Here is a 12,931-nt window from a genome sequence, read left to right as displayed (position 1 = left end):
CAATAGTTTTCTTTTCAAAATCCTAAACATTTATTTTCTCTCATACATAAAATAATAATTGTAACATTAATAAGACTCTGTGTTCTGAAATAGCAATATTAAGGAATATTTATATTTATTTGTTATTTCTATTTGATAAATCCAAGCTAATTCAAATAATAGCAGACTTATTGGTTTACCTAATATATTTTATACTGCAAACATGAAAAAGTAACAAATATATTGTAATACTAAGCCTGCAAACAAATCTATTATAATTATTAACTTGGATACTATGATTTGGAGTAAAGTATGAGCAGGTAATACATCTTTTAGCATAAAACTGAAATCATGAGACATAAAAGTAGTAAAGTAAGTAGTAATATGTAGTAAAGTAAGTAGTAATATGTAGTAAAGTAATGAGAAGTAAAATTGAATAAAACTAGTTGCAAGAGGAAAAAAAAAACTTTTTTTTTTTCATTTTTAAGTTTTAAATAAGGGATCTTTTATGTACTAGTGATAATAAAAATCTGAGAACAAAAATAAACTAATGTTAAATTGTATTTAGTGATAAAGCTGCTTAATGAGTTTAAATAAGCAGATAAATGTTTATAAAGAGGTAGTTTAAAAGCAAAGGTTTTCTCATATTCTGGAAGTAATCCTTATTCTGAATAGTCTCATATTCTAGTTCTCATATTCTGGAGAGAAAAAAATTAAACGTCTCACAGCTCGTTTTTCGAAAAAAAAGATTTAAACTTTCAATTCTTACTCAATAATGGAATTAAGAAAATAAAAAATAACAATTCAAATTATAATTTTAACGGCATTAGAAATTCCTTTTTTTAAGATTATTGTTTTTTTTTTAAGATTTTTTTTTGAAGATTCTGTTTCTTTTAATTTTAAAAAATATCCAAAATATTTAATAATTATTGACACACAGACACACACTCGCACACACACACACACACACATATATATATATATATATATATATATATATAACTTAACGTTATCTCTAACAATTACCTTTAACTTTTCTTCGTTTCTTCGGACAATCAAACTAGTTTTGTAGTTTTTTATTCCACTTTCTTCTTTAATCATTCCTTTGTTTTCTTAGGTTTAAATATTAATTTTCAAACTCCAATCACTCTAATTTCTTACCTTCATGTTTTACAAGGATTCTAATGAGATACAATTCGGGTGGTGAATACGGAACACCTTGCATAAACCAAACAAACGTATATTTATGTATAAAAAAGACTACTGCTAATGAAATAAATGTTGAGCGTACGTTTCTTCTGAATTATGAATACTGACCATTCCTGCTAGTTAATAAAAAATATAACTTTTAAGGAAAGTTAATTAGTTTCATAATTTATTTGTAACAATTCGAAATATTTTCAGTAAAACAAAAGCTTTATGGAAATGCATAGTTCAAGAATTTTTCAGGTGGCATCAAATTTAAATAGCTCGCAAGATCTTACATATTATTTGAATAATGTATTTAATATTTAAAATTATAATTCCGAGTGAAGGCGATAATAATTTTACATTTTCTAATTGCTTGAGGGACATATTCAAAGCAATAAGATTCGTGATCTAATTGCCAGAGTACAGATGATTTAAATTATCTATTTATACCCCAGGGTAATTTTACGACTCCATTTAAGAGTAATATATCCATAATTGTCGCAACCATACTAGTATTTAAAGGAAACTTATGATCAAATAACGTAAATGAGACTTGCTAAAATTATGCATTTGCAATTTCATCGCTTTAGCAGTATCTAAGCGGGGTGTTATTTTCAATGACAATTCGAAATTGTAATTGCTGAATCTTCATACACTTTTCTTTGAATATCGTTTAGAAAGTTTCGATCGTTTTAATGCAATATCAATTTGGACGAATGTGAATTATTTCTAATTCTGTATCATTAATTTTATTATAACAACTTCTAACAACGTTTGTTCTAAGTTTTGTACCTCTCCGTTGCGTCAATAATTTCATGAAGTATGCGTGATTACTTTAGCTTTCAGAGATTGAAGTGTATTGACAGCTGCATTCAGTAAAAAAAGAGCATAAAAACTAGTTTGGTGAAATTACGTTACATTTAAAAATTTTAATAGATAATNATTAACGATGACATGCTCTATTGTTGGTTCATGACTGGGGTCAGTTGATCTGGGGCTAGAATGTCCTCGAGGGTTTGTTTAATAATTTGAGTCACAATTTTCCTGCAGGTCAATATAGCGAAGAATTGATGTTCCTCTTCGCAATTATTCATGTGGGTTCCACGAAGTGCCCGGAATCTTGGACAGTGCTTAAGTAGATGATCAATGTCCTGTCTCACTCCACAGTAAATGCATGAAGCTGATTTTTTGAAATATTTTTGTTGATAGGTCCCGAACACTCCGTGGCCAGTAAGGAGCTGGTTTAAATAAAAATTGGCCTGCAGGCGCTTTATGCTTAGGTCTTTAAAAAATTTATAGGTTTGTCTTCCCTTGTCACTAGACCTCCAGTCATCTCTCCAGCGGTTAAAAGTAATGTTCTTAATGTAAGATTTATTTTCGCATTTTTCACCCGGGATCTCAAAATCAATCTGGCCAATCTTAGTGGCTTCCTTAGCAACCCAGTCGGCCTCTTCATTCCCTTCAATGCCAGAGTTTGCTTTAATCCAATTTATATTATAGTTGCTACTCTACATGGCTTTGATGTCTTCTATAAGTTTGAGGTGTTTACGTGGGTCCTCCAGGCTCATAAGAGAAGAAAGGGAATCTGTGTAAATGCTTGCCATTGGAGAACCCTGGTTTTTAAGCCATTGGAGCGCTGTCTGTATCGCAAGAAGCTCAGCCAGATAAATACTGCAGTTGTTATTTAAACGCGCCGAGATGGTACTGATGGTTTTGCCATTTATCTTCATTACAACACCATATGCAGATTTGTTTATAAGTTTACCATTGTTCTCAGTTTGAATTCTCGACCCGTCTGTAAAGATTTCAATGCCATGGTTAGTTGGAAGAAATTTCCCCCAGGGTAACGCGAGAGAGTTTGAGGGATGAACCAGTTTGGGAGGTAGTAAGAGGTGATCAGGAAAGTACATATGATTTTCAAGCCAATTGATGTCTTCTATCTTTAATTAATGACTTTAAGGGTATAGTTGGTTTATTTTTCAAAATCCGATAACAAATATTTTTCTTGAAGCGTTAATGATTGACACCATGCTACCCAAATTTTTTTAACGCAATTGGCTGTGAATATTTTGGTACGAAATTTGAATGATGTAATCAGTTTCAGTTATTTTTATTTGATAAATCCGTGAAAATTTAATTTTTTTTATAAAATAAATCAAAAGCTATCTAGATTTTTTAAGAAAGAAAACATGAGTTTAAAAAGAATAGTAGAAAATAGTTTTAATTAATAAATAAAGGATTTTGTATCTGAGGAAATATTGGTCCTTTTCAAATATGAAATCGAACATGTATTGTTCGTAATACACGCACTCGTTAAATGAAATTCTAAATGCATTTTCTGAATGAGTACAATGAATAATTCTTTTAAGCTTTGAGCCTTGTTTTAATTTCTTTCCATCAAATTTAACATTTTTAATGTTAGGTAAAAAAAAGTGTTTTCAGCTTTTTTTAAAAAAATTTTTATAATAGCAGGTACGAATAGATAAACCTTATTTTTTGTAAAAATTCTCAGATTCGTGAGCTTTATATTACAGTTTTTGGAAAAACCTAATTCAATATTTTAAAAATAGAAATTTACAAAGCTGATTAAAACTATTTAAAATCGAATTAGTTAAATTAAATAATTTTATTTGCTGTTGCGGAAAGAGATGCTTCAATTTAGTTTGATACTTCGTAATTACTACTCAGCCAAATACTTTATTCGTGCATCAACACTTCAATATATTATTAAATATTCTCCATTGTAAATTTATTACCTCCGTAATTGTTTTTAAATTCAAACCTTATTTGGTTTAAGATAAGTAACATTCCTGTGAAAACATTTTAAAATTTTCCCGTTGCGTAATAAAATTGAACAAACTATACAAATGAATCAGACTGCAAAATTTAAGTAAATAGCAATTTAAAGTAATTGTTTAAAATGATAATAGGGATTTTTTTCTCTAATTTGAATTCATTAATATGCTTCAGTAAATATGAAAGGCACAGAAAGAAATATCTTGATTGCTTTCAAATATCAACTGATATTGACATTCATGAATGAGTTAAAGCAAATACATAATTATACATTTATTAGCAAATAAAGTTTGTACCTTTTCCATTCAGGCAATTGAGTTGTGCCAAAGAACTGAAATTATATTAAAGCTGTTTTGATTTAAAAGTACTCCAACTCATTTCACAAAAATATTATATTTTGCAATTTAGATTTACAGTTGAATTTCTTTTAAAAATGATAAATATAAATTAATTTTAAAAACTCAGGGATTAAATAAACTTTAAAAATCGTCATTTCCTGGAAAAGGTTCATTAGTTATCCTAAACAATTAAAAATTTCTTATGGCAGTCTAGTACTTAGCAATATTCTTTTTGAAATGTTGCTAGAGAAAACTTTTTTGAGGTACTTAATTAACTATTGCATATCACTTTAAAACAGTATCAATTCATCAATCTATTGCAAATTTTATTATCAATTTTGTTTTATATATTGTAATCAAATCCTTTCTAATGCTTTGTAATAAATAAAACTAAGGAAAACCATTCGTAATTTTAAAGCCAATGCCATTTGTATATTTCATAGCCCATTTTAAAATTTGAAGCAAAAAATAAGCTTCTTATTCTCGGACCTCTTCTCTATTTTTTTGAGAAAGTTTTATGAATAAGTAGAAAAAAAAGCTATTTCGGTCAGGAAAGCAAAAGGTTTTAAAAATGCATAGCTATAAAAATGAACGAATTTTTATTTACCCTTTATGAAACAGTGGACTTCGGTTGCAAATTTCAGTAAGGCAACACATTAGCAACTATGACTTCAGACAGTGCATTTGTATGGAAGAGACATACTTTATCTCTTTGTTGCTTAAAGAATAAAGGAAGCATAGGTGCTTTAGTCGTAGTTCAGTTTATTGTTAGCGTTTAGTAGTCAATAGTTTTACATTTATAGTTGTTTGTAACATTTTTGAATGAAATGCAACACTGTGTCAGAAAAGGTCAACACAGGTGTCACTGATGTCACATGACTTCTAATGTATCGAGTTTCATTAAGAATTTAGCACGCTGAAAATTTTGCTACCGGAGATGGCACGCCGAGCCTAAGAGAAGTTTGATATTTTTAAATTTCATATAAAATTACATATAGGAAAATACAGTAAAAAAAATATTTTCATTGCGCAATAAACTCAATTTAAATACGCAAGTTACTGTTAGTAAATATTTGAAAAATTAAATTCTTTTTGCAGTAATAAATACTCTGATAAGAAGGTGCGTCCAAAGCAATCAAAATACGGTGGAGCTTATCGTTCTTCTGGCATTATTAGAGCACCAAAAAGTACCGAAGTACTTTGGTCATGAGTTAGATAAACTTTACAATAAAATAAGGTGTTTTATAATGTGGGAAAAAATTTGGAAAATGCGGTAAAATTTGGTAAATTTATCAAGATACCTGAGAGCATGACATTAAATCCATTTATTCGGTTAAATATAAATTTTCTACTGTGTATTTTTTGCTAAATATGTGGTAATAAGAATTATAATTTTAAAAACAATAATTTCCGATAAACAGTTATCATATTAATGGGAAGAACATCAAATCAACGGTTTATATAATGTATATTTTAGTTTCAGTAATCGGAATTATGTTGCTTTTTATCAGAAATGTACCGTTCAGTACGGTAATTTTGTCACAATTGTTTTTCACCGTGTTGAAGAATTGAAATTTACAACAGAAGACAATTGTGAAAAATATCAATATGAACACACGTGCCATACCTGCATGTTAAAATGTAACGAGAGAATTCCAAAATTGTAAATAATTAGCATGAAAGTGATTTTCAGTGCTTCTATTGTGAATACAAAGCACTTTCAAAGATTAATGCAGGGGTTGTAACAAGTCCAAAGTAAGCAAATATTAATATTAAATATTTTGGAAGCAGTGTCATTGATAAATGTATAATTATTTTTCGCAAACTACATTATATGCACCAAAACCTTTTTCAATAATAATATGTTCTCTTGGTGTACGATAATTTTTAGCAATTTCCCAAACTATAAAATAAAGTTTTTCTTCTTCTTATTTTAAAAGTAATTTATTGCTTGCAAAACGTAGGAAGAATTAAATTCCAAAATTCACACATTTCTGTATCTCACTTTAACTTTTTTGAGATTCAACATGTGTTTTGAAAATAAAGGAAAATTTTTAATTAAACTTTGAAAAAGTATTTAGTTTGTATTTCAAAGTATGTCTAAGAAATCATTTCTTGAAATGTTACAGCAGCAGCAACAGCTTGCAAACAGGATCGAGCTAGGTGGTCCTCCTGAACCCTCCACTCTAACTCAAAGCGTCACCACAAAGCAACATCCGATGAGAGCTCCACCACCGTCTCCAGCGGGACAATATTTACAAGTTCAAGATTTTACATACCCTGGTATGAATCCAGCCCACTACTTAAATTCTCTACCACCAAAACATCATCAGGGAATCGCAGTAATGGCTGCACCATCAGTCACTAACACACCAAAAACGGATCCACAGAGCACACCAGAGGCACAACCATTATTGCCACAAAATCAGAGTGAAGTTCGAATGATGAGTCATCTATGGTCTCCGCCCAATCAGGAGATCTCTGTGTGAGTACGTGGACGAATTTTCTAGTAAGATGCTTAAGTTAACAAAAAAGTAGCATACTTCATAAATATGCATGGTGTTTCGCAATGACTGACCTTAACATACTGAGTTCAGAATCTTTTTCTGAAATGCGAAATTAGAAAACGAAAATTAATATTTTAGTTTAAAAAAATCCCAATCAAAATTGCTTTATAACTAGTGAAGAAGCCGGGGTAAAAAGATTTGAACTATTTTTTTACGGGATGATAATTGGGGTAACTCGTTTTATCTTCAATCAAGCAGTGTTTGACGTTTTTTGCTCCCCATTTCTAAGAGTTGACGGCTTTTTTGTTTTCTTCCTTCGTTAAATATTAATTTGCAAAACTTAATGTGTATATTTTTAAAATAAATTTCAAAGGTGTTGATTATGAAAAAGCTTGAATGATTTCTAAATATTTCAAACAAATTGCCAGATAAATTTTATCTCTTCTTTAAAAAAAGTATTATTCCGTTTAAAATCCAAGTAAAGTAGTTGACAAACTAATATTGTATATACAAAGTAGGTAAAAATATCAGTTAATATCTATAATAAAATTAAAAGAAACCAATGATATCTACAAGTCGTATCAAGGTATAAAACAAGGTATATAAAAATAATTAAAGTGTATATAATTTAACTTCGCAAAACATTTTATAGCAGCTATACTGTTTATTTTTTCGTATGTGCTAAAGTCAAACATCATAACTTGACTACTCCACAACTAAAATATTTTTCTGCTATTATAAATCATATAGCAAACATGTAAAGCAAAATATATGTTGCGTGATAAAAAAAATATTACCCGTTATTGAGCTTAGGCTAGTTCGATTCCCATATGTAAAGTATTGAGTGATATTAAAATGACTTATAGTAACAGTATTTCTAAACTTTTATTTCGGACTATCAATTTTATTATATGAGATCAATTCGAAGTGTGAAAGTTCTTTCCAAGAAATAATAAGCTTTCTGCCCAATGAGATGAAAATAAAACTTAGTAAGTGCACTGCAGAAAATAGTGAATCAAATTATAGTAAAAAGTACAAGGTGCCGCTACTTTTTATATCTCTAATAAAAGTAAAGATAAAAAAACTGATATATCGTAAATTTTACAGCAATGATTACCGTAAAATCACTCTAATTAAATAAATTTTACAGCAAAATGGATTTTATAGATGATGCACCCAAAGGATCTGTATTTTATATCGTAATTTGATCCGGAATTTCTCACTGTGTAATAATCACTGTTCCGTTCATTTCAATTATCCAATCAAAGAGGCAGACTTTTGCAATTTTAAGCAGTCTGCATAATCCAAATTCTAAAAGCAACATTTTAAGTCGAATTTAAAATAAAAAGTATCGAATACCTTTCTAAAGAGAAACTTAATCTTAAATGTGAGTTATTGATGATTATCAAATTTAGCATGGAAAATAAATTTAAAGTGTGAAGCTTCCTGATAACAAATGTTGAGAGCACAAGTGTATGAAGAAGAGAATAACTTTTAGTAAAAAATGAAGTATAGATAATATCAAAAACAAAATAAGCCCCATCTTGTTTGGGAGATCCATCTAGGCTTATGGTCTAGCAATATTTGGAGATAACAAATCCACGAGGATCTATATGCAAGCCTCGGCCTAGATATACTATCGATCTTATAAAACTAAAAAGGAGGCATACGAAGTAAGGAAATAAAATAAATCTGAAAAAATAGTAATTGGATTTCATCCATAAAAAGAAGCGATATAGCAGGTGAAAAAGTTTTGACATGTGATCATCTGTTAGGAAGATGGCTTTTCAAAACAAGCTTTTCTTGAAGTCAATTTTGTGCGGTATTTTTCTAAACTTTATCTTTTTTCTTCTTCATCGAAGCAATGGTGTTTATTTTATCAAATTTTCTTTTAAGTACTTTCCCTTGAGAGTAGAATTAATCAAATTACTAAAATAACATGCTGATAAAATTTTGAAAAAAAAGTGTTTATGTTTAGTCTCCAAGTTTAAGTACCAGGGATCTCCAGATAAGTGAAATTGGACATAAATATTTATTTTTTTAAATATATTATTTCAGCAATAAACTTAATTTCATAAGCGGAATTTATTATAAAGGTTTTTTGTATTATATAACTTAGCAGGAAAATTTGTTAAATTTATTACATACATCCATAGTTGTAATTGAATTTTGGTCTCATGCAAGCAGCACAATTTTATTTTGAGGAATAAAATTAATGCAAACATTTTAAATGCTGCATAATAATGTGTTTGTGGATGCCAAAATATATGATTTCGTCGTTACACTTTAAAGAATTCTAAAATATAATTTTTTGATAATATATTTTGATGAATATTTTGAATTTTTTTTATACAAATTAATTCATTCGAAACACAAACATAAATAAGTACATTTGACTTGAATGAGGTAAAAAGTAAAACAGCATCAAAACAAACATGATATATAACTGAAAGCCAATAATATTAACTAAATTTTCTGAAACAAAAAGTTAATGAAAAAATTAGTTTTCATTTTATTAATTTTTAGCTACGTATTAATTTGAATTTGTCATATATATAATATTAATCAGTAAAATTCAGAAAGTGAATTTTTTGCATATGCTTTTATTAAAATAAAAATATTGATCTGTGTAACATAAAAAAACAATGATTTAATCCAGTTTCTAATTGCTGTTGGAGCATTTTTATATGCCGGGAAATCGTACTGTGGGATCTAATGTTTCCACATTGATTTTCTTATTGTTTTCGAAATTTGTCCATCAGTATAAAATTAATAAAAAACATAAAAGTTCGCAAGTTTTCCTACAAATATTTCTGCATCTAAAATTTAATATTATTTATACTGTTATTATTACGTTTTTTTTATTGTTTTCTAAGTTAAAGGTTTAAAGCTAAGAACTATTTTTTATTGTAAAATAATTTTAAGATACAATTTAAGATAAAATTATTTAATTCGGTGTTTAATCTTATTAACTATTTTGCAATTATTATTTTTTGTGCAAATTACTTTAACATACTATTATAAATTACAGTTAAAGAGGTTCACGAAATGATTTAGAACTTAACTTTGAGCTTAATGCACAATTTGATGCACTCAAAAATAGCATTTAATATATTCATCCGCTTGGTAGCAGAAATATTAAATTACGGAATTAAACTGTTTAAATTTGTTATAACAATATACTTCAAATTTAAAATGTTACTGAAAAAAATATTACTTGCGAAAAGTACTCATGTTCACTAATAGATCTAATAGAATTATATAGGAATTATTTGAACTTGAAAAGTGCGGGCACAAGCATTAGCAAACAAAATTATTTTTTGTAGTTATATGTTAAGTGAATAATTGCAACCTTCGTAAAAAACATTCATGCTAAGAAAAAAAATGCTTCGCAATAATTTTTGTTTTATGCTAAGAAACAAAAATTATTGCGAAGCGATCATCGGGGAGGGTGAACGACTGCAAAAATTGCGCTCAGTGTCTTATTAATTTTTATATTCTACACCAGGAAGAGTACTAATTACTTGAGATTTCTTGTTGTTTTACAAGCTCATCAAATTTTAATCATTTTGATGCGATTGGTTCCTTTATGTTATTTGTTCTTCCATCATAAAATAACTCATATATCTCCTTATATTCATATTATAAGCCAATAAACTACCATAATAACAGTTCTAATCACATTAGAAGTAGCGTTGCTTTATAAGCTCATTTTAATTATTTCAATGTGATTTTATTCCTAATGTTATCTGTGCTTCCATCATAAAATAACTTACACTGTCCTTTATATCCTTATTTTATGCAGTAAACTGCTATAATAAAATTTCAAATTACTTCCGAATTAGCATTGTTTTACAAGATGAATGAATTTTATTTATTTCAATGTGATTTGTGATTTGCACCCCTATGTTATATGTACTTCCATCATAAAATAACTCACATTGTCCCCTTTTATTTATATTATACTAAAGAAAGCTATTATAATTGGAATTCTAATTACTTCAGGATTAGCTTGTTTTATAAGCTCATTAAATCTTGATTTATTTTAGCGTGATTTGTTTCTTAATGTTATATGTACTTCCATCATAAAATAATTCACATTGCCCCATACAGACATTTATAGTATATGCCAGTAAACTGCTATAATAGGAGTTATAATTACTTCATAATTAGAGTTATTTTGCAAGCTCATTGAATTTCAATTTTCAATGTGATTTTATTCTTAATGTTACATGTACTTGCATCATAAAATAACTCACATTGTCCCCTTTTATTTATATTATGCGCCCCATCAAGCTATTATAATTAGAATTCTAATTACTACAGGATTAGCTTGCTTTACAAGCTCATTAAAGTTTGATTTATTTTAGTGTGATTTGTTTCTTAATGTTATATGTACTTCCATCATAAAATAATTCACATTGCCCCATACATTTATAATGTGCGCCAGTGAATTGCCATAATAGGAGTTATAATTACTTCATTTTTAGAGTTATTTTACAACCTCATCAAATTTTAATTATTTAATGTGATTTTATTCCTAATGTTACATGTATTTCCATCATAAAATAACTCGCATTGCCCTATACATTTATAATATACGCCAGTAAACTGCTATAATAGGAATTATAATTACTTCATAATTAGAGTTATTTTACAAGCTCATCAAATTTAAATTATTTAATGTGATTTCATTTTTAATGTTGCATGTATTTCCATCATAAAATAACTCACATAGCCCCTTTTCGTCAGTCAGCTCAAGACACCCCGTGGAGAAACGACCGTATAGGATGGAAACATCTGTGTTTCGCTGAACAACTTCTACACATTCCTCGACAAGACGTGGATGACCACTAGTCGTGCAGGAATAAAAAAAAATTCATTGCCTGCAGGCGAATGAATCCTGCTCTATAACAGGCAAGACTTTGGGTCCAGCAAAGATATTTCATCCGTCCTTCCCGATGTCATGATGAAGAGACGAGATTTCACAGAATCACAGCTGTCCAAAGTTCTATGAAACTATCCATTAAATGGCGTTTCTCTACGTGAGATGATCAATGACCAACAGGAAAACTTTTTTGTTATATGTGCTTTGATATTTGTGCGTCAGTATATATAATTCTTGTTTTATCTTCATGAACAGTACATTATTGGTGGACCGTAAAATCATATGCTGATTCGCACACTCCCAAAGAAAAGGGCTCACTAAAGCACACAATTAAAATGTTTAACTGTATCTCCATTTGTTTTTCTTTTAATTTTTGCGTGTTATTTTAAAATTATTCATTTTTTTTAAATTTATAAATATTTCCAACATGTTTTTTATTTATACATGTTTATTCTAAATTTTTTTTCACTTACGTTAATTAATTTATTACAATACAATAATCTTTTGTATGATCTACAAAAATCTTGACTGAACTGATGGGATCGTTTATTGTTGAAGAATGAAGTTAATAAAAATGAATTAAAGTTATTGTATTTAATAAAATCGTTTATCATATAGTCTAGATATTTTAATTGCGAAAAAAACTACCTTCCCGTTGCATGTTAAGATTTAAAATGTTTAATTAAAAAATTGTTAAAACATCCCATGCAATTTTGTGTTAAAAAAATTCTATATACAAAAATTGAAAGCATAGCAACAATGAGGAATCAATTAGAATTCAAATTAACTATTTTTCAAAAATAAAAAGGATCTATAAGACTTATTATGGGGTCTATAAGACTTATTTTATTCCAATTTCAAATCTTAGTTTGCATGATTGTAAACTGGGCCGTCTTTATGTTACAGAAAAGAGTTCAATGCAGGATAAATTGGATGCAAAATAGGTACCGTTTTAAAAGCTTTGATTTCAGCCCATTTGATATCAAAACTGAAATTTGAAGTTTACTCCTTCTCTGTGGAGAGTTTTAACAGCCATTTTGAATTTACTGAGTACTGACGGAGCTAAAGGAGAAAAAACTTTAACATTGCTATCTAGACTTCTATCGAATAAAATCGATTCTAAGACGATAATAAAAATAGGTCAATAGTTGCAAAGGTTCGTGTAAAGTAACTTATACCTATTTAAGCTTCACTCCATGTAGACAAGCGAAATACCTGATGTTCTGTGTATT

The 12,931-nt window shown here is 28.5% G+C and overlaps 1 protein-coding gene across 4 annotated transcripts in view; it reads left to right on the top strand.

Moving 5' to 3' along the window:
* LOC107438593 (neuroligin-4, X-linked-like) overlaps positions 1 to 12,316 on the top strand; it is a 184,390-nt gene extending 172,074 nt beyond the window's left edge. Inside the window, exons 7-8 of one of the 4 annotated variants that reach the window (XM_071177467.1) lie at positions 6,434 to 6,789; positions 11,568 to 12,316. In XM_071177467.1, the coding sequence (XP_071033568.1) occupies positions 6,434 to 6,789; positions 11,568 to 11,625 (414 nt within the window). In that variant the 3' untranslated portion in view covers positions 11,626 to 12,316. Of the gene's footprint in view, positions 1 to 6,433; positions 6,794 to 11,563 lie in introns of all 4 variants that reach the window. The other 3 variants (XM_071177468.1, XM_043053860.2, XM_071177469.1) reach the window with 3 other exon arrangements.
* The last annotated feature ends 615 nt before the right edge of the window (positions 12,317 to 12,931 follow it).

This window comes from Parasteatoda tepidariorum, chromosome 2, assembly GCF_043381705.1.
Source record: "Parasteatoda tepidariorum isolate YZ-2023 chromosome 2, CAS_Ptep_4.0, whole genome shotgun sequence".
Lineage (NCBI taxonomy): Eukaryota > Metazoa > Arthropoda > Arachnida > Araneae > Theridiidae > Parasteatoda > Parasteatoda tepidariorum.
Note: the sequence above shows the minus strand (reverse complement) of the source record. Positions and strands in the feature narration are given on the sequence as shown.